At 41.8% G+C, this 20935-nt stretch overlaps 1 protein-coding gene across 1 annotated transcript; it reads right to left on the bottom strand.

Annotated features, from left to right (window-relative positions):
* Nucleotides 1–2142: 2142 nt before the first annotated feature.
* PGRMC2 (progesterone receptor membrane component 2) lies at nucleotides 2143–14337 on the bottom strand. The gene is made up of 3 exons (XM_014883709.2): nucleotides 13968–14337; nucleotides 4405–4560; nucleotides 2143–3365 (listed from the first exon to the last, which is right to left on the bottom strand). The coding sequence occupies exons 1-3, from the start codon at nucleotides 14293–14295 to the stop codon at nucleotides 3268–3270; spliced, it is 582 nt and encodes a 193-aa protein (XP_014739195.1). The 5' UTR covers nucleotides 14296–14337; the 3' UTR covers nucleotides 2143–3267.
* Nucleotides 14338–20935: the final 6598 nt, after the last annotated feature.

Genomic DNA, 20935 nt, shown 5'->3' with positions numbered 1-20935 from the left:
AGCCTGTGAGATAATTCTGCAGTCCTTACTGGAAATACAAAATGTTCAGATCAAGTAACAACATGGTACATTTTTTTTAAAACCAAGGAGGTTTGAAAATTTATCTCCTGCCAAAATGAAGCATTTTTGGGAAGTGGTGTACAAAATGAGGCAGAAGTGTCAAAACAAATGATGACTAAAACTAATTTAACACTAAGTCTAGCCTAGGAAAACAAGTCATGTATTAAACTGGAAATGTATTTTATTTCTGAAGACAAGACATTCTTCCATCAAGACCCTCATGTTGCTTAAACAAAATTTACCACAGTACCAACATGCCTGTCATTTTACCTAACACTGAATTTTGACCAAGTGATTGACACAAATGTTCCAAGGTTGAACACCTCCATCAAATTTTTATAATAATTGCACTGGAGTTTGGATGGATCTGATGTTATGCTAAATTATGCTGTGTGTCAACTTTTTATAAATATGAAAGCTACAGTGTGCTTTGAAGCACTTTTTTTAGGTTGTCAGCTTTAGATCACTAGTGACTTTGTATGTAGGATGGATGAGGTTAATTTAAATCCACTAGACATCGAGATTAAGTCTATGCAATATTCTGCTGCCATGGGACAAGTTTTGTATTCTTCATAATTACCATTAAGGTGTTTCAAAGCAAAAGTCACCCTTTACCCATCTTGTTGTTCAGCTAATCCTGAAAGTTAAATTTTAAGCATTGTCCTTCTAAAGCAATTTTAAAATCCCAGAACAGAACTACATATAACTTCACTTTGATTAAGCTTCACTGTCTTTCTGCTAGCAAGGAAAAGCCTGCACTTGGGCTAGTAAGTCACAGCAGATACAAAACTATTCTTCCTTCCAAAGTTACCTTGCACTCAGCAGTAGGAAGTTAGTCCAGCAAGCAGCTACAAGCATAAGGAGCAGCTACAGCTGTGCCAGACATAGCAATACCAACAGCTGCACTGAGTGAAGAGCAGAGAGCAAGTGTCAAGAACTTACAGATATGACTCTGTATACTAGAAGCTGTAACACATACATGTATTTTCATGTGGAAGCCTGGGGACAAACAACTTATCCAATTGTGCTAAGGGAGAGTTGGGCAAGCTGCTTTTTCTTGTTCCACAGCTAGACAAGATGAGGTGCAATAGCTGTAAGGGAAAAGCATACTGTACATGTAGTGTAAAACCTTTTATAGTGAGACTTTCCTAAAAGAAATAAATTCCCTAGTGAAGCATCCAGATATAGAACTGGTGTTCAATTACAGCCAGCCCCTGTCCTATGGAAGGAGGCTTTTATTTACCCTGTTGGTTCCCACTGCTCCATCTAAACCACATACCTCTGTGGTTAGTTACAGCAGCATGCCCAGCATTGCAGCAGTTAGATGATTAGCAGACACTCAGTCCAAGCCTGGACACAGAACCGTTGCTCAGCTTATAAGGACGTGACTCAAGCAGAAGGCAGTGCTTACTGAATTCCCACCTCCCAGGAGTGTCCAGCCTCAGCAGGAGCCTGCAAACACAACTTCTAGGGAGAAGCAGCCCCATTTCTGTTACTTCTTCCATGCCAAAACACTTCTATTTCAAGGCTGGAGATGAAAGAGAGAATTCATCCTGCCTTCTAGGACACGTGAGTTACACACGATTCCACACAGGAGTTTTTGTTTATTTGTTTCTTTTACATCAATATGAATCTCAGTCAAATAGGAATAAAAAAAGTTGTCATCCCTGGAATTTCAGAGTTTACAGTTCAACAGAACATATGTATATAAATTGTTACTATAGACTTAACACAAGTGAAATCTGCAACCAGAAGTACAAACAAGTCACCAGGCTACGGGTCTTGTCCTGTTAATGCCATGTGACATATTCCTTACACTCTATGTTGCATTCAGTTACTAAAATGCTTTATTTGTATCACTTCCCCCCAACCATAAATTCACTAGTATAGGTTATTCTCTTAAATACAGACTTACCTGAGTAAGTCTTCAAGATTCCTCAACAGCTGGGACTTGAAGGGGAAAATAACTCCACCAGGACAAATAGCATTGGCTGCTTCATCGACCCAAGACTTCTCCCCCTTTTTATTGCATCATATTCCAGTTCTGCTTAACAGCTTCTACACAAAGTCTGACAGCACATGTGGTATTGTACATGCTTTATTAAAATGGTACTCATATTTACAATATCTGCAGAAACAATCCCTCCCAAGTCTTGCATTCAGACAGACACACACACAGACACACGCGCGCAACGCCCCTTCACTCTACGGGGGTGTGAAGGCTATGCTCCCAAAAGTTAGGCAGCTTCTGGAAGAGGAGGAAGGGAGACTTTTCTTGTGTGTTTGTAATTCCTTAAAAAGAAGCATGGGAGTATGCATTTGGCCATCACAATGCTAATTTAAGTATATGTAGTATTAACATATGGCAGTAACACTGAGTACTCCTCTTTTACATTCTATACACAGAATGACATCAAGGTTTTCCAGTCAACAGAACATTCCAATTCAGTCTCACTGCTGCTTGTAGTGACTATGAAACCGCAATTTGGGGGCTGTCCCTTAAAACAATTCAAGTCTATGGAAGCGAAATAAGGCACAATTAATATTTGATTTGATTTAGAGGATGGGAAAAAGGGGGGAGAGGCAGGCTTCAGATAATAGTTGTTATAGAAGAAACTTTTTTACCCAATCCTTTTGAGAAAAGGATGAATTGTATCCCCATCCTAATCTACATGGACTTCTCTTAGAGAACTGAAGTATTCTGCCGGGCTACTAATGCCCACATACAAAACAAAACTGGAAATTCACATATTTTCACACTGGCTTCAGTAGTCTCACCTACTGATGCTGATGTGGAGGATGAGTACATCTTTCTTTTAATGCTGAAGGAGAAGACACACATGAAACAAGATTCAAACCTTCCTCTGAGCTTGAAGACTCATGTCTTTAGAGAGCTTGTAAGGTACACTAGTTGAAGGCTTCAGCTTACTGATAAAAAGGAATAGCATTTTTGCCTTTAAATCCCTGGCCCCTCTTCACTAACGAAGCCTAACCAGACATTACAAATAAACTGCAACAAAAAATTTGGCAGCACAAAGAATGTCTAGTATTCAAATCTTCATTTGTGAGTATATTATTTTCCTTGTACAAAACCTGTTGAATGTTTTTTCGCAGCAGATGAACTGTACCCAAAGATGCAGGACATTCTGTGATGGGGAATAAGAGGTTGCAGTTCCGAAGGCCCCTGACTTTGGTTGTTTACAAAGTTCATTCCTGTTTAGTGTGATCCTTGGTATCTTCCTCATCTGTGTATTCTGATGGTTCTTCCCCTGGTTTTAGGAGTCTACCTACGTAGTCATATTTTTCTGAAAGAGATTTATGATTCCATTACAATTAAATACAGTTGCATTTGCTTGCTAGCCCATACTACTGCAAATTCACTTTTTCTCCTACACACTACAGTTCTAAATTTCAATCACTGAAATTGATGGTAATTTAGCAGCAAGCTCAGCCTCCTAAAGCAATCTTTCTACCATTACTTTCTCTAACTGTGAGTACTTTGTTTCCATTCTCCTCCAGCTGATCAGGCAAGATTTATCACCCAAGGGCTAAAAAACGCTGCTCTTCAATCCTTCAGCCTGTTTTGATTTCAATTAGTGTGAAAAATTATTCCCCCTCCCCTCAAAGGCATACGTCCATATTTGTCAGAAATTATTTCAAGACGAACTCGTTCAACCCATTATGTTAAAACAACTCTTAGTCCTAATGATAATTCCATGGCATCCAAAGCCAAAAACCTCGAGCAGGAGTTCCACCAGCTAAGCTGATGAGATTTGGGAGTGAAATTCTGTGCTGAAAAGCTAAGAGAACAGTTTCCTTGCATAAAATTAAAAGGTTGAAAAAGCTATAGTGACATGTAGTGAAAGCCTCTATGGAAAAAAGGCCTGAAATCCCTGGTCTGGTCTTTAATGAAGTTACACTGCACACACCTTGGGGGAGACCTCTCTGCAGTCCACACCTTTGTCCCTTATGAGGGGCAGACACTTGACTGTGGTGAGCAGTGGCACAACCCCAGGTAGTGTCAGGGGAGGGTTAGGTTGGATATTAGGGTAAGGTCCTTCATCCAGAGGGTGGCTGGGCACTGGCAAAGGCTCCCCAGAGTCACAGCAGCAGCCTGACAGAGTTCAAGCAGCATTTGGACAACACTCTCAGGCACAGGATGGGATTTTTGGGGATGGTCCTCTGAAGGGCTAGGAATTGAAATCAATGATCTTTGGGGGTCCCTTCTGACGCTGCATACTCTGTGATAATGTTACTGTCAACACTTCTTTAAAAGCTTCCCCAAGCCCGAATCAGTCATTTTTATTAAAAGCATTTCCTTAAGCTGATAATTTGAGAATTTACCTTTAAATTGCATTTCCCACTCTCTTACACTTTCCATCTGTACAGCATTTAAGTCCGATAGGTCATCATATTCATCTCTGAGTGCATCTTTATCTAGACAGAAAGTTGCTAGTCCCCTGGAGGCATCTCTGCCAGCAAATATTCCATATGGACCCTCTGAAAGCAAAAAGACAAAATTGATACCTTCACGTCTTTGTCTGTGGAGAGCAAATCTCAGTTCTTTATGTAGTCTGCCAAAGCCATACATTAAATTTCTGCAGTGATGGGAACAGCAGCAGTTTCAATGCCATGGCTGTTTGACATTCAACAGCACTGCAATTCAATCTTTAATATCACTAGGAGATAAAGTCTGCTGAGAGAAGCAGAACCACGAAAATAGCTTTGAAGGGATATCTGGAAAAATCCCTGTCAGTTGATGCAAGCCAGTTGATGCAAATTCCAAAGGGACCAGAGGCTGGAATTCAAAAGAAATACACTTCTATTAAGCAACACATTGAATATTTACAAGTCGGGTATGAACAGAAGCAAATTGCATAGACATCTTAATTAGAAATCTATTATTATAAATAAATAGAACTTAAGAGGGCTAATTCATGGTTTCACTTCACTTACAGAATCACAAGAACTTTTTACATCTTTTGTGACATTTCTTACTTCTGAGGAAATCATCTTACTATACCCTTAGCCTGTAATGTTCTTGAAAACAGCACAAATTGTCACATTAGGAATATAAAACAACTGCTTCCTCTGTGCTTTTTGACCAATGCAAACCAGCCCAAATATCCCAATAAAATTATGTGCAATGACTGTGAAATAAATATTACTATCAAGAGAAATGGATGATTTATAAACCAACAATTTGCAGGGTAAGGTTGGTAAGTGGCTTTCCCAAATTTTAATTAACTGAAAGGACTTTAAGCATATTATTATCTTAGATTTTCTTGACCTAAAAACCAAATACCTTAAATTCGGATCAATTAGAAAACTCAAACCAATTTAAAAAAAAAGAACAAAAAACACCCAACCCCCACACTAAAATTTTCTGCACTAACTGCAGCAGCCTAGCACCATGTAGATAGCACCTCAGAGCTCTTCTGCACCACGACTCACTGCTCTTCTGAGCCATGGGAAATCATTCCAAAAGGCTGGCTCCAGCCACCAAACCTATCTGCTCCTGCTGGGCAGTGACTCTAGGACTGAGACACAGGCTGAATGCAGCAGGGACAATTCCTGAAGCAGGGAACCCGAGTGCCATATGGATTAGAAGAAACTACGTCCTCACCACAACTGCTGTAGTCTCTCCAGCCCAGAGTGCTTGGCACTGTAAGCTGCTTACAGTCAAACCTGAGAACAGAAGGTTGTCCTGTGTGCCAAAGACAATTCCCTTGTCTCTCTGGAAATAAACCAACTGGTTTCAAAGCACAATTTCACAAGAAGTAGATAGTAGAGAATGAACTATCAGCTGGAAGCTTACACTGTACCAGTCTGACCATAATGATGAACAGCATCTCTGTGCTCATCCTTTCAGGTATTTAGCTCCAAGAACAGCATTCACAAGAACTACCTCAGGGATCAGGGACTACAGGGAAACAAAGTCAAGAGGGCTATCTTTCCTATTTGCATCCTGAATTAGGTATTTCTTTGAAAAGCAGGATTTAGAGACTGAAATCAACCATATACCAATGCACTCTGCACGCTCAGTCACTTGCATAGGACAGGCTAAGAGACAGCAACGACCATCACCTGCAACACAACACAGAGTTTCTTCAAACAAGAAATCCTTTTTCAAGCAAAACAGCAATCATTCGAGTATTCTCATTTTTCATGCTCTGAATTAAGCACATAGGAGCTATAAACAGCTCTTACAAACACCAAAATTAGTAAATCCTTAAAAGCAATTAGAAATGGTTACTTAGTGACCCCACCAACAGTATTCTGTCCTCAGTTTTTCCTTTCTCTTAAGTGTTTAAAGCAAATATGTCCATAGATCCTACTACTTGCACAAGGTGTTTTCCAAACTCTGGCTAATCAGAGAGTAGCACCCTGCTGCCCTTCCCTTCTACCCTGCATTCAGTGGTTTATGGAGTTTCACAGCACCTGCTGAGATGCCACCTCTTGGTCCAGCAGCTCGATTCCAATTATTTATATTAAAAAAGAGAATGATATTGTATTTATCTGTATCAAGCACTGAACATTCTTAAATCTCAATAACAGACTTAACTGAAAGCATGAAAACTTTTAGAATACATCAGCTTGCATTAAGATTAATGGATGCAAAATTTCTGCAAGTATCTTGTAAACTCAGACACTATTACACCAATATCTTTTTTTCTTTCCTAAAACTGAATTTGAACTTTAGCATTCCAGAATGTTTATTACAGAAGTATTCAGAAGTCACAGAGGAATCATCAAGCCAAGTCCAAGCACTCAGTGGAATGCTAACTTGTAAAAACCAACCTTTGGACTCAGTAGACAGCATTTTAAATTCCAGCTTCGCAAATGTAACTTAGAAATGTGTTCTATTTTTTAATCCTATACTAAAAGGTAAATATTGAATTGTGATTATTAGTAAATGGTGCAAGCTTGGCTTCACCTTGGTTGCTAAAGCAGAAGTTCAGAGATCTCAGTATAAGCAATCTACTTCAAGATTTACAGCTTCCATTCAGGTGCTTCTACACAGAGTTTAACTACAGGATTTTATATTAACACAAAACATACAGGTCTGGGGCTCTGCTCTAAGCCCTGGTCTATTACTCACTTTTATATAAAAAACTGGGGAAATAGTCTGAATAAGCTATTTTGCACTTGGATTAGTGTCCAGGAAGGTGCCAGCACATAAAATCCTGGGGAGAAAACATCATTCAGGAACATGATTGAGGTAGAGACATCAGTGCAATCCTAGACAAACTCCCAGAGAGTTCTTTCATGGCCTGATGCAATTTACCCTGCAAGCCCTACCCACAGTCTTTCTTTCCTTTCCTTTTGTCTCCCCACCTATTTAGCCTGGCTCCTGCTGTAAATAATTGATTGCAGCAAGACATGACAGACAGGCTGAGGAAAGGGCAGGAAGAGCAGCTTGGAGCACAGGTACGTAAACCAAAGCAAGTTTGTGAGACTGTATCACAAAATTTCAGTTTGTTTTTTGTTTTTTTCTGTGTCCCCCAATTAGCCATTTCACAGTCAAACATGTCTAAAAAATTCTCTTCCCACTCCTATTTGGCATAGTAAAACAATTAAAGTCAGGGAAGTGTCAAAACCAATTAAAACATGTCTGCTACACGTTATTTGGTTATATGGAGGTATGACTCTTCCATAAAGGAAAGCTGCTCCTTGAAGAATGCTTTTCTTCCCATCATGGCTTTCACATTTAAAGAACTCAGTTTCAGAGCCTTTGTTTATTGTAGCCCTGAGACCAGTAATCAAGCCCACATATTTGCCTGCCTATCTCCACATCTATACCTCCACGTTCATACACTCAATTTCCCCTGTATAGAGTCCTCATCTACCTTACAACTCCACCTTGTATAAAGTACACCCTTCCCTAAGCTACAACACATGCAAAACATTGCTACCCACCACCTGCAGAGCTTCACTCCCTTTCAGAATGCAGTTAAGAATTTAGCAGCTTCCGTGAATTTGACATCCTGTTCAGCCTGACATTTGTCTTTATTCACAATAAAATGGGTACCTTGAGAATTGGTAAAGTCGAAGTCTCTTCAGACCATAAAAATGCATTCAAGATTTCTGCATCTCCTAGTGCTGTTTTGGTTCTATAATTAAGATTTAATTTCTCTTTGCAGACAAGGAAAAATCTATTCAATCTAAAGCAACATATTAAAAATTTTGAACCGTGAAGTTTTTATTTGGAAGCACTGGTTCTAACCACTTCCTTCAAAACAGGGTGAACTGGATCTTGGAACAGCACACATTTCAATTTTCAGCCAGTTTGGCCAATTGCTCCCCCAGCAAAACCTATGCTGGTATCCAACTCCAGAGTCCAACCCTGCTTGCCAAAGAGGCTCCCTGACCATTTCAGTTTGGTAGCAGCTTTGTGGAACATCCCAGCCTATGACTCCAACACCAGTAACGAAGGTGAATGTTGTACACTGAACTTTGGATGGCTCCAAGGGGCAGCACAGGGAATACACCACAGATAGCCACATGTGAACTTTATAGCTGATGAAGTGATAGGTGAGCTAAGAACTGTATTCGTTTTCACAAGGTCCATGTGATTTCTCTAAAGAAGCTACACAAGTTAACAACAAGGTTCAGTTTTAAATCAGCAGCTTTGGTTTCTTCAAGAAGTCAAAAAGCACCTCAAAGCAATCACCAAATATGCATCTGTGGGCTCCATACAGCTACTGGAAATAAACCCCAGTTTTTTCTGAAGTTTAGACACTCATGGACAACACCTGTTAATCTACAGACAAGAATGACTAATCTCCCCTTTAATGTGAGTTAGGTCAAAGGGAGACAGGTTACAAAATTATTAAAAACTGCGTTATTCTATCGCTTTGTCTACTTTTTCCACTCCAGACTGAAGCGAAACGTCCACTGGCTGTTTCAAATTTTCCATCTGAATCCTGACAAGTGTTTGTTCAGTGTTGCATCTTTCACGAGAGAACGAGAAAGCTGAAAGTTAGACTAAGCCATTTGGACATGTAGCTTAAAAGCAGAAGGTCTCTAATAACATTTATCCCTGGGAATTCAAGGTGACATAATTTTCACTTTACTGCTCCAGATTTACATGAAAGGGAAGATGTGGGTCAATTTTAAGTTACAACTTGCATGGAAAGTATGTGTTCTTAGGAGACCAATCCACATGCCAAATGGGAAACTCTACAGATGTGAAGTCTACATGCTAAGATGGGAACTGCCCAGAAACGGGGGTCTAAACCTGATTCCTTAGGCACAAGGCCAAGAGTCTCACTCTCTCTTTTGCTTACTTGCTTTTTAACTCTGTGGGAAAAAAAAGTGCAAGAATCAATGACCCAATTTCAGCTAAAGGGGCAGAGAACAAGCACTGGTAAGAGAGCCTGTAGGCCAGCAGTCAGGAGCTTTCTGGAAGATAGTTGCATTCTTGAGAAGGACCTAGAGTCCACATCTTGGTTTAGTGAGAAATGCTCTGACCACCAGTTTATTTCCTAATAAGACAAGCAATGCTGGCCAGGTTTTTTTTGTTCAATGAGGGTGATGTGTACTGGACTTAACACCTCCATGTCACTAGCAATGATGTCACAATCACATTTCATAGATCTTGCTTTGAGCACACCTGCTTGATCAGGCCCCTCAAATGTCAGGTGACTCAATGATCTCAAAGGTTCTTTTCAGCCTAATCAATTCTGTGACGGGAATGTAATTGGTTTAAATAGGAACTAGGAATTTACACAGACCTCTTTTGAAACACACAGTTTCAAGGAATATATTGAGGTTGTGAAAAAGGAAAAAAGAAATTTAAAAAACAAGAAAGAGAGAGCTGACAGACAGAGCAGAAGCAGAGGAGGAGACAGAGTGCTGCACTTCCTGCACAAAACCACTTGACTGCTCTCCATGAACATGCCCTGGAGGCTCAGAACCACCACTACCCCTGCAGCAAAGGCTACCAAATTACTCCCTTTAACCAGAAGTATGGAAACAATCTCTCATCAATATGTGTGTATACACCTTTTAGTTTTACTGCTTCTGGCTGGAACTCCACCTCTTTATCCAGAAATGCTATTTCTCTGAAAAGCTGAATCCCAGGGTGAGAGACACTTGCACGACATAGACACTGAGAAGGCCTTTCACACCCTACAGAAAACATTTCTTTCCCCCAGTCTTATCCCCTGTACTTATCTGCAACCCCCTCAGCCTGTTGTGCTCTTAAGATAAGGCCACCCTTAACAGTATTCTCCAAATACAACATATGGAGAGTCCCTCCTGCGTTTCACTCTAACCATACCCTAGGAAAGGATGTATGGAAAAACATTGCCAGGTGGTCAACAGAGACACAGTGAAATTTATGGCACTCAATTCCGAAGAAAGTCTAACAGCATCACATTACTTTTATATAAATTATTGGGAAAAATGACGGCTGTTTATTACAGTGAAATAAAGGCAGTTTTCCCTGCACGGAAAATGAACTATGACGGAATATTTTTTGTGGAAGGAACTACTATCTAATCTATTCTTCTTGGCAAACTTGGAAAATCAGAAATCTCCATGACATCGTGAAAAACAAGTGAGATGACCAATGAGTTGACAGTGACAACATAGTGCAGTGAAGGAAAGTCAGGAAATTGATTTTTTGAAGATCATGAAACATTAAGAACCAAGAAGTGACGTGAACAGCTGTACACTCAGGGTTGCACATAATCTTGCTTTGTCATGCTCAAAGACACCTATTTTTCATAAATGCACAAAGTATTTACTAAGTTAATCAAAACCTGTTTACAGCATTACCTTGGCATGCAAATTTAACTGCTAAATATTAAGATCTGCTGACATAAAGTACACTAACTCTTACAACGCTCTTCTACTGACAAAGACACAACCAAGAATCTTGATGCAAACACACACAAAGTTCAATTTCACAATGAAAGTCAAAAACTGTCCCTAATTGTAAGATACAAAACCAACACAGCAAACACAGAAGGTATTAATGAGTAGACCCTAAGTCATGAGATGTGATTACAGATGGGAAATCATCCCACTAGAGGTTCTCTGACAGTCTGGTTATGTGATATTTTTAATAGTGGACCACTAATTGTTTACTTTATTTCTTTTGGAGTTCGTGAACGATAAAGGGGAAGGCAATTAATTAGATTTAATGATCAGTCAAAGCATTCTAGGTCACTTACTCATCTGGGCACAAGCAGAAGTGGAATTTAATACACCTAAGTGAAGTCTTGAAACAAATGGTGTAATTGCAGGACAGAGCAGCATTTTGGAAAAGAACTTGGCAAGTAAAGTTTTAAATTAAAAGTTCAATGTAAGCAAAGTGGTTTTTGAAGGCACAGACTGTTATATGTGCAGTGCAGCCTTTCTTTACTCGTAGCTAAAATACATTAAGAGATACCCAAGACTAACCAATCAGATAAACTGTGGAAGGCTTAAAGAAGACAACATGAGAAAAACAATTTAAAAAATGGGAAACATTTGGATTAATCATTCAAGTGAATTAAGTTTTTATGTCAGCCATTTCAAAATGTCTCTTTGAAAGGATGGCTTCAACACTATCATTATTTAAAAATACCTTAACTGTATGTATGTAAAGGACTCTTCAATGAAATGGACCAAAGTATAACACGATGCACTGGATGGAAACCTAAAACCAGGAGAACTTTGAACAAAATCAGAAGTTTGGTGGAAACTTTAATGGAATCTCAACTGTTGGACAAAAATCTGGACTAGATGACAATTTTGTACATTTTAAACTTTCTGCTGTAAGCAGAAAAAAAAGGAACACCTTGGCATCCAAACTACACCGAAGGAGAAAAGACAGACCTTACTATGAATATATGAGAAGCCAGCTGAGGCAGCCACATTATTCAACATTAACCCAGTCCTGCAGACTTGCTGAAGACTGACAGTGAGCCCTCAGCCACTGCCTCCCAATGCCATCAAAGCTGAAGCACTCTCCCTTCCCATCAGTAATTCAACAAACTACTAAAGGCCTGAAATATCAGCAAAGCCAATGTCCTCAGCTCTTTCTTCTGTTCAAATTTGGCCATGCTTTGTACTTCCCTTGCCACACTCCTGCTATGAGACATAAAATTTCCATGAGAACTGCTGTGGACATCTGGCTACTCTGACTGAAGCCTTTCTGAAAAGATCTGAACCAGCTGTAGGAGACTTTTCCACCTGAACTCTTCTCAGGTTTTTAAGGCCTGCAAACTACCTACTAGCATTTTTCTTTTCAGCCACAAAACAGCTGCAAGAAAAAATTCGCTGATATATATCCAAAGAGGGAAACCACATCAGCATGATTCAAAAATCATGTTTGGCAGAGAACACACAGCTGATGATGCACTGGTTGAGCTTTACATGCAAAATCCCAAGTTACAGATCTGATAGATGAAAATGATGTCACGTCTGTTAGGAAAAGGCAATCTTTCACTACAGGAACAAAAAATAAAAAAGCTTTTGTCCCTCTTGACGAAAAGCTAGAAGCACTGCTTTTAAGGAAATCAGCTGCTACCAGTTATCAAAAAGCAGACTAATGTCCTAGAACATTAAGTTTTAGCTTCCTCACAATAACAGGCCTCCAAAGGTTGACAGTCTGAACCACTGATGGTATCTGGAGAGGAGAGCTTAACATTTAACTGAAGTTCGATACACAAAAGGGAGAAAGTGAACGTTTAGATCACGGTTCAGTATTATTTCACGGAGCACTCTGTCAGCTCACTGGTGTTTAAAGTTTCATGCAGCACGTGTATTTACCTGCATTTTATATCACAGCACACAGGTCTCAGTATAAAAACCCCTAAATAAGAGAGACAAAAGAACTAGCCTGATTAAGTGTCATGAAAGCTGCAGCTCACTCAGCTTTACTGGTTAATAAACAACATAAAGCACCGCAAGGTACCTCGGATTCCACTGTGAACGTCTACAGTATCCAGCCAAAAAAGCATTTCAATTCAGTTACAGCAGTTTCACTTTCTGCAACTGATATCACAAACTTTGAGTGTAAAATAGTTACAAAATTCTAGCCCAGTTCAACCACAGAACTGCTTGTCCCTTCCCCGCCAAGAACCAAAGGCTTGTAACATGCCAGCTTTGTATTTTTATTTTTGTAACCTCGATTATTAAACAATAATGAATGATTACTTGAACTATTTCCTGGGGGAGTGGGAAGTATCCTCTCTCTGCCTTCCACCCCTCTCACAAGGAAGACTGCCATGCCTACTATGAAAACTCCTGCATAGTTTGATTAGATCAAGTTTTTCAAACCACCATTGTTTAAAGAAGAAAATTAGCAGCAGTCATAAACCTCATTTCCTTTGGCATCAGTTGTGAACACAGTGCTCACCAGTAAGTTTACCCACCTCATTATTAAGAACGCTGTTTATCACGAGGAAATATGATGCAGTTTCACAGTGTACAACGTGAACACAACATCAGAACATTTGTTTGAAGCTTGCTTTTCTGAACCTTTGAAATACACATTTCCTCTCCGAAGAGGAGTGCTGTCTGTCTGTTTACGAGATTGGCTTGATTTCTGCACTCTTCCCAACAGCAGCAACATACTAGTCCCAGAGCTCTCCTTGCCTATCTCTTTCCTGACTAAAAGCCACACTCAATATGCCATTTACACCTAAATAAATAACCAGCTGGTTGGTTTCCTCTCATGAGCCGTAAGCGCTAGAACGAAGGAAGCACTGCTCAGCTGCACTTGGGAAACCTACTAGAAGAGACAGAAGGGAAAAAAAAAAAAAAAATAGAATTAACCACGGCACATCCAAATCAAGGCATCTGGGAAAATGACTGCTGCCTGAGGAGAACCCAGACCCGCTGAGCATCACCAATGTAACAGCGCCGGTGGGTCCCAGGCCGGGACTCCCCCCATCCCCCCGCCGTCTCACCGGGCCCGTAGAACTTGCTGCCTTTGGTCACGTCGAAGACTTTGCCGTTGACAGCCAGGAGGATGCGAGGGTTGCGAGCGCCGTCGAACTCGCGCAGCTGCTCCAGGGAGAAATCCCGGCGCTTCATGCGCGGCAGCGCGGCGGCCTCGCCCTGCCGGGCCGCGCCCCCCGGCCCGTTCCGCGTTCCCCAGCGCAGGTACAGCCGGTAGGCCGCCAGCAGCGCCAGGGCCAGCAACCCCACGCTCAGCAGCATCTCGCCGCCCGCCACGGCCGCGCCGCCCGCCCCGCCGCCCTCAGTCCTGAGCCGCCCCTGCCCATCGTCCGCCATCGCTGCCCGGACAGCGCGCGCCCGCCCGGGACACGCCCGGCCACGGCCACGCCCCCGCCCACCGCCCCTCCCGCTTCCCATTGGCCGCCGGCCCGAGACGGCCCCGCCCCCGCCCGGCTCGCGCCCCGCCGGCGAATCGGGACGCGGGCCCGCCCCGCGCCCGGCCCAACGGCGCGCGCGCGCCGCTCGCGCGAGAGGCGCCGCGGCCCCCAGCGCGCGTGCGCGCGCACCGCCCCCCCCCCCCCCTTCTCCCCCCACCCCCCCTCCCCCGCCTACCCCCCCTCACCCTCGCCCCCGCGCGCCCAGGTGGCGTTGGCGGGACCGGCGCGCGCGGGGGCGGCGGCGGGGCTGCTCGCGCCGCCGCCTCACGGCAGAAGGGTGGGAGCCGCCGGGAGAGTCTGAGGGAGCCCCGTCAGACCCGCGGGGCCGCGCGGGCAATGGTCGCAGTGATCGCAATGATCGGCTGTCCCCGCCACCGGGAGAGGGTCGAAGGCCGGCGGCGTTTGGCCACCTCGGTGCGGCCACGTCGTGCTTGGCAGCTGCTGAGGGAGCGACACGTCTGCCTGCGCAGGGCTGTGAGGTGGCGGCGCTGCCCGCCCGGGTGACACAGGGCCCGTCTGTGAGGCTCAGGGGGCTGCTTGGTGCACTTGGCTGGTTAGGGTAAACGTACTGTTCCCCTTTTGGGCTGTCAGAAAACGGGGTGCTTGCTAACAGAGGGCTGATGCACTAGGATCACCTCCCGTGCAGTGAAATGTATCACTGGCAGCACATAGATGGCTCTCGTATACCTCCTTACGTGCTCACTACCCGTGCTCCTCGGGAGGGAGTGTGCTCAGTTCCGTGAAGGGAAAGACTTCTTAAAGGTTTTATTTCCAAGGGGAGAGGTGGTGCGTGTAGATTGTCTCGGTAGGAGGAGACCTGCAGAGAAGACAAAGACCTGGAAGCAGAATTAAGCCCTTCTGCACCTCTCACTCAGTGAACGTGTTCCCTAAGCAGCACTGGCCATCTCATCGGGCAATACAGAAGAGCCACTCTATGGATGTGTAACAGGGCTCAGGGAATGTAAGCCTGGCTCTGCAACTCTCCCTGCGGCTGGAATGTGGTACAGGGAGCAGTACTTGAGGCTTGAGAAACGCTGTTCCTCCACGTAACTCCATGGTGCTGAAGCATCCCTGCCTGATACCACCTCTAGGAGTAATTCACAATCGTGTAACTCGCTTAGAAACTCAAATGCTTTCGCAAAGCTGGGAAGGCAGTGCGAGGGACTAAACCCAGTGGGAAATAACATTAAGGATACTTGGCATTTTCATGAAGCCCCGAGTTTTCAACACCCTATGTAATGATTAGGTGTTTAATCTTCTGCCCTCTGAGCCGGTTCAGTAATGACTACCTCTGTGAGGAAACAGGATAAAGTTCTTGCTAGTTAAAGACCTGTAATTAAAATACTTATCACTATTCTCCTTAACCCAGCAGGCTGTATTTAATATATGTGTAAGTAAACACTATTAGGAAAGTCCTTTTATCTGAACAAGTCACAGCTTGATTGTGGTTAACAACTGGTTTTATTACAGAATTATAGCATGTTTAAATTGTCTGGGCACAGCTATGGTGCAGATCAGAAAAAGACAGTCGCAGTCTTATCTCTGAATTTCCTTCCCTCTTAAGTCTAACACAGAATTTCCCACATCATCTTAAAGTGGTCTCTTAAATTCCTTTCTATTTCAAAGATGGGTTCAGAAAACAAAAACAAGTGGTAAGAGATGTGAAGTACTTTTACCCATCTTCCTAGAAAGATCTTGCCTCTAAATTCATCCAGAGTGGCTAAATCATTCTACATATTTCTTTGAAAACCTGTGGTTTCCCACTGCATGAATGTGGTGGTGTGGTAAATCCTGGTGGGAATGAATACTTGAAGAAATTGGTGAGGCAACTCCAACGGTTCCTTTTAACCTTAATTTCCTCTGTTTTGGATGCCTTCTTACGAGATTACATTGCAACCTGGGCTTGGCTGGGACACCTTGACTTAGTTCTGTGAGCCATGGTGACTAGTTTTGATCCCCAGATAGGACCTGGAAACCAAGAGGAATTTCAGGAATCCACCCTAAGGGCATGAAATAATTTAAAATACCACATTTAGAAGAGTTGTACTTGAAAGAATTTAAACACTAAGAAATAGACAAATACTAAATAAATCCGGATTAGATCGTTCCCAAACCTGTCAAATTTGGTTACAGTGCTGTTAGCGTGACCTGCCAAAGAAATGCCAGAAAACACAGTTTCTCCACTATGACTTTTTCCAGTGTTTCTTCCTTGCCTGACTGGTTTGCCCAGACAAAAAGTCTGTCCCTGTACAGTGTAAGAGTTACACAACTGGTAAATGGTTCTCCAAAAGTCTCTCTATGCTGCTCCTGGTGTTCTTTACCTGTGCTTGTCAGTGGTTATAGAGGTGTGAACAAATCTTATTTTGATCTAATTGACAGCCAGCTGTCATAGATCCTGATCTGTGATTGGGAAGTCTAGGTATAGCTAAGGTATGTAATTGCAGGTGTCATGGGAGTAATTGCAGCATTATGATTAAAGGAGTGAAAGCGAAGTTGGGCACTGTGGGTTATCTGTGGGGAAGAATCCCTCAGAACGTTTCAAATTCTGAAATCCACACACAGCTACTTCATTCACATGGATTTGATCTGAAGAGAAAACAAAATAGCAATATTATTTACATATGACAGTTTCCCATAAAGTGCTTAGTAAGCCCTGTAAAAATGTGTGAAAGAAGCTTCTAATTACAGATGTTATAGCTTCGGTTGTTCTCGAGTAATTATTTATTTTTTATAGGGGCTTTTTTCCCTGAGAAAATTCGAAAAACACGTAGAAAGTGAATAGCCCATCACTGTATTCACACACAGTCTCACCTTGTTCTGCTTCCTGATCTTCTGGAAGACTTATCCATTAGGAGGTGAATGCCTGGACTCAGAGTGATGCTGTTCACTTTTTCTTTTCGAGCACTGCTTACTGCAACCTTTGGAAAGAAGACAGCTCAGGGAAGAGCACAAGGAGAGCACGGCTTTACAAACAAAGTTGAACTCTGACACCAACCATTCTCATGGCTAAGGCCTGTTTTCCATTGACTTTGAAGCTGAAGAGACATCTCTTACCGTGCAAGGACGGGCTACACTCAGGATAGATTAAGAGGTGGACTGTGTGTGAAGGAATGTAGGGATTTCTGAGTAAATTTGGAGTCACAGAACAATCAATCAGCTCCATTGATCCGGGGTATTTTTAAACCCAGCCTAATGTATGGGATGCACTGACAATTTTGTTTTAAGCTGATGCAGCTTGGAAACACTGATGAGGTCAATGCAATGCTTGATGTCTTATTTCAAAATAGTACCAGCCTGAATTCCTTTGCACCTATTTATTTCGTATTTATTTTAAGTTCTACATGTCGACCTATGCAAAATTGTTTAATATAATGTCTTACAATGGAGGACTGCTGAATTATTCAGGAATTTCATTTAAAAATTTGAAAACACAGTCACATAAGGAAATTCGTATTGGCCCACTGTGCTGGTTCGGGCTAGGAGAGAGTTAATATTCTTCTGACTTACTGGTCTGGGACTCAATTTTTCATTGGTAAAAAATCAACTGTTTTTTATAAACGGTGTTTTTCATTTTAACTCGCTCTTGGGATTATCATTGTAAAACGCCGTTGTGTTTACATGTGCATACTGTTTTGTAGGATCAAAGTGCAGGAACCCGTGTCTGAAACCAACATCCTTTTTTTTTTCCCCTATCTGTTACAGTGTTGGTTTTTCCTGAAGAGATTGGCTTCTGTAAAGGGCAAAAGCCGTTTGAGCAGCTTACACAGAATTTTATGGCCTCTCTTCCATCACAAAGTCCCCATCATTATCGAGAAGAGAGAATGTGGTAAATACACAGCCAAGTGTAAATGTGTCATAGTAGTGACCTACATATTTTAAATAGGCACCATTCATACAATTAGATGCCTTTTCTTTTGTGTGGTGTCATAATCTAGAACTGCATCATTCACACATAATGGCAAACAGATTGAGATAGAGTTGTCATGATAATTAGATCTCTTCGTTGGACAAAGCATGCCAGGGTTCAAAGTCACCAAAAGTCAGTCTGTCCTTGTGAGTATTTTTTTTTCTTCTCCTTTTTGGGAGGGGTGTGTGTGAGAATTGCACACATGCAGCTCCTATTCTTTGGCAAGCAGTCATAGCAAGGAGTAAATTGCTGAAGTCCTCTGTGGCAAAGTACATGCTTATTTCAGGGTTTGCCCTTTGTATATTTCTATTTTTGATGAGGAGGGGGAGGAAGTTGAGGAATAGAGTCAGATTTTGTTTATCATGTAGGATCATCCACATCAGCAGCTCATCAGTTGCCTTTGCCACCTTCTAATAGATACTACCTATGAATTTACTGCACAGCCAGAATTTTGGTTGATTTAATAAGGTGAATTTTGCTGATAATTTCTGTTATTAAGACTCATATTCACTGGTACATGGTAAAGTCGCCAGAGTCTACAAAACGTTTTCATTTGCAGAACACATTCCTGTACTGGAATACAACACCTTTTCATTTCTTAGACAGCACAGCCTTTGTGTTACAGTTTGTAAACTGTAGCCTTTATCACGGAGAAGCCTGACAACATTTTTTTTTGGAATCTCAGATCAACAAATCCTCTCCAATTTTGCAGGTAATCAGAGAATGGAAGGGCCAGTTCAGGAGGCTGAGCAAAGCCACTGCTCCAGGTAACAAGGAACTGCTATCTCATTCCCAGTGACATTGCTGTGGAGATGCACAAGAGGAACACCAAATTCCAAACTTGCAGCAGGTACAACACAGACAAAGGATAAAATCTGACAACGGCAGGAGGAAAAATTAGGGAAGAAGGCACTTACTAGAAGAGCAATAAAGAGTTTCCAGCATCTAAAGTTTATGTGCAGATACAAATTCTGTAAAGACTAATTACAAGGTCCCTGAGCAATAACTTGTGGAGTGTAGCACATAAAAGTTATGACAGTGCATTTATAGAGTTTATTTTCACAGATATCACTTTAGCTTTGGTCTGCCAAACTCTAGGTAGTTAAAACCAGGGTTTTGTTAGCTGACAGAAGGTTTGACAGCCTTGCTCTTAAACATTTCCTTTTATATGTTTTTAATATTAATGAAGTTGTTTGTTTAGATATTTTTGTTCACTTTAATCATAAATAAGTGGCCATCGTGCCATTTTCAGAATTTTTGAAGACGAGTAAAGCAACGACCCTGTAAGATCAGCTGTAACAGCATCGTGTGCTCACAGAAAAGCACTCATCAAGATTTATGTTTAATTTGACATGTCATTTATAAAAGCAATCAACCCTATGGAAACCTTACAATGAATCTGGCACTGTAAAGCTGAAATTTATGGCCACCTAACCTAAAGCTTGTTAAAGAATAAGCACTACAGGCCTCTATAAAGCTTCCTAATATGCAGGTGTGGTGGTTCCAAACCAGTTTTCTAGCACCAAACCACCCTATCTGTCAGCAATAAACTGCTCCCTAAAATGGCCTCATCTGAATACACGTAGTCTTTCTAATTTTAGTCTTCCTGATTTCTTTTCAAAAGCATGGATGCTTCCCAAAAATATGAGTCAGCTCAAACCAACTCCCAGCAAAGAGTTCACAAGTTCCAAACCTTGTCAGAGTCCTCACTTTCAGTTCTCCAGTGAAGGTGCAGAATGAAGTAGGCTACAAAGGAGTGTAAACTGTTGATAGCATAAAAGGAAATGTTGTCCCGCCTGCCAAACCCCTGTTCTGTTTCAGAGGTGGCTGAGAACAATAGCTGATTTTTCTCTGCAGGTCACACGCTGTCTGGGACTTGCTTCTAAAATAATGTCATGACAAGGTAGATGAGGTTGACCCAAGTATATTAACAACTTCTAATCCACTGCAAGCAATGTCACCTGTTCTGAACGAGGTTCCAGTTTGTCTTTTCAGTGCTTGACACTGGAAAATAGTGGTTTTGGCATAAGTGTGACCAAATCCCTCAAGACCATCAGAACTGGACTTTGATTTCTTCTGGTATTAAAACTTTTGGGAGGAAAAATTAGGCCAAACTTTTTCTGGGAGGGAGGTACTCCCTATGGCAGTTGATGTAGACAAGCCTTATTTGAGAAGAGACAACCATATTCTTTTTGGGAGTAATCTAGATCCTGTGATGACAGGAGTGTAATTATTATGCATATAATAAATACATTAAGTATTGAAAGATTTGAAGGACATCTGGAAATAAGAAGAACATAATTTTTCTATTTTGTTATGTTTTCTTGACTGTGCACGTTAGTCTGAGGATATCCAAGGCTAGATTCAGAGTTTCTAATTCACAAGTGAGGTACACTAGATATCTTGCAAATTATTGGTTATTAAAACCCTTTTGCAAGTAAGTAAATAATACTAAGAAATTAAAATAGAAGCCCTTGTCCTGTGTTCTGCCCTCACCTAGCAGGCCTGTGTGTGACTAAATAAAACACAGGACCCTGGAAAAGCAGGCTTAGTGTGTGTATATCCATCTATTCTCTCTGTATCCCTATGTCTTCCTTTTGATTTTGAGTAATGACCAGGACTAGGCTGAAAC

Source organism: Sturnus vulgaris, chromosome 4, assembly GCF_052056855.1.
Source record: "Sturnus vulgaris isolate bStuVul1 chromosome 4, bStuVul1.hap1, whole genome shotgun sequence".
NCBI lineage: Eukaryota > Metazoa > Chordata > Aves > Passeriformes > Sturnidae > Sturnus > Sturnus vulgaris.
The sequence above is the reverse complement of the archived record's forward strand: the minus strand, read 5'-3'. Positions and strand labels throughout refer to the sequence as shown.

Excerpts from the sequence above, each read along its gene's own strand:
- PGRMC2 (XM_014883709.2), bottom strand. The coding sequence starts at position 14,295 with ATGGCGGACGATGGGCAGGGGCGGCTCAGGACTGAGGGCGGCGGGGCG. Across the intron at positions 4,561-13,967 it reads CAGCAAGTTCTACGGGCCCG|AGGGTCCATATGGAATATTT; the intron begins GTGAGACGGCGG and ends TTTTGCTTTCAG. Across the intron at positions 3,366-4,404 it reads GTGGGAAATGCAATTTAAAG|AAAAATATGACTACGTAGGT; the intron begins GTAAATTCTCAA and ends AATCTCTTTCAG.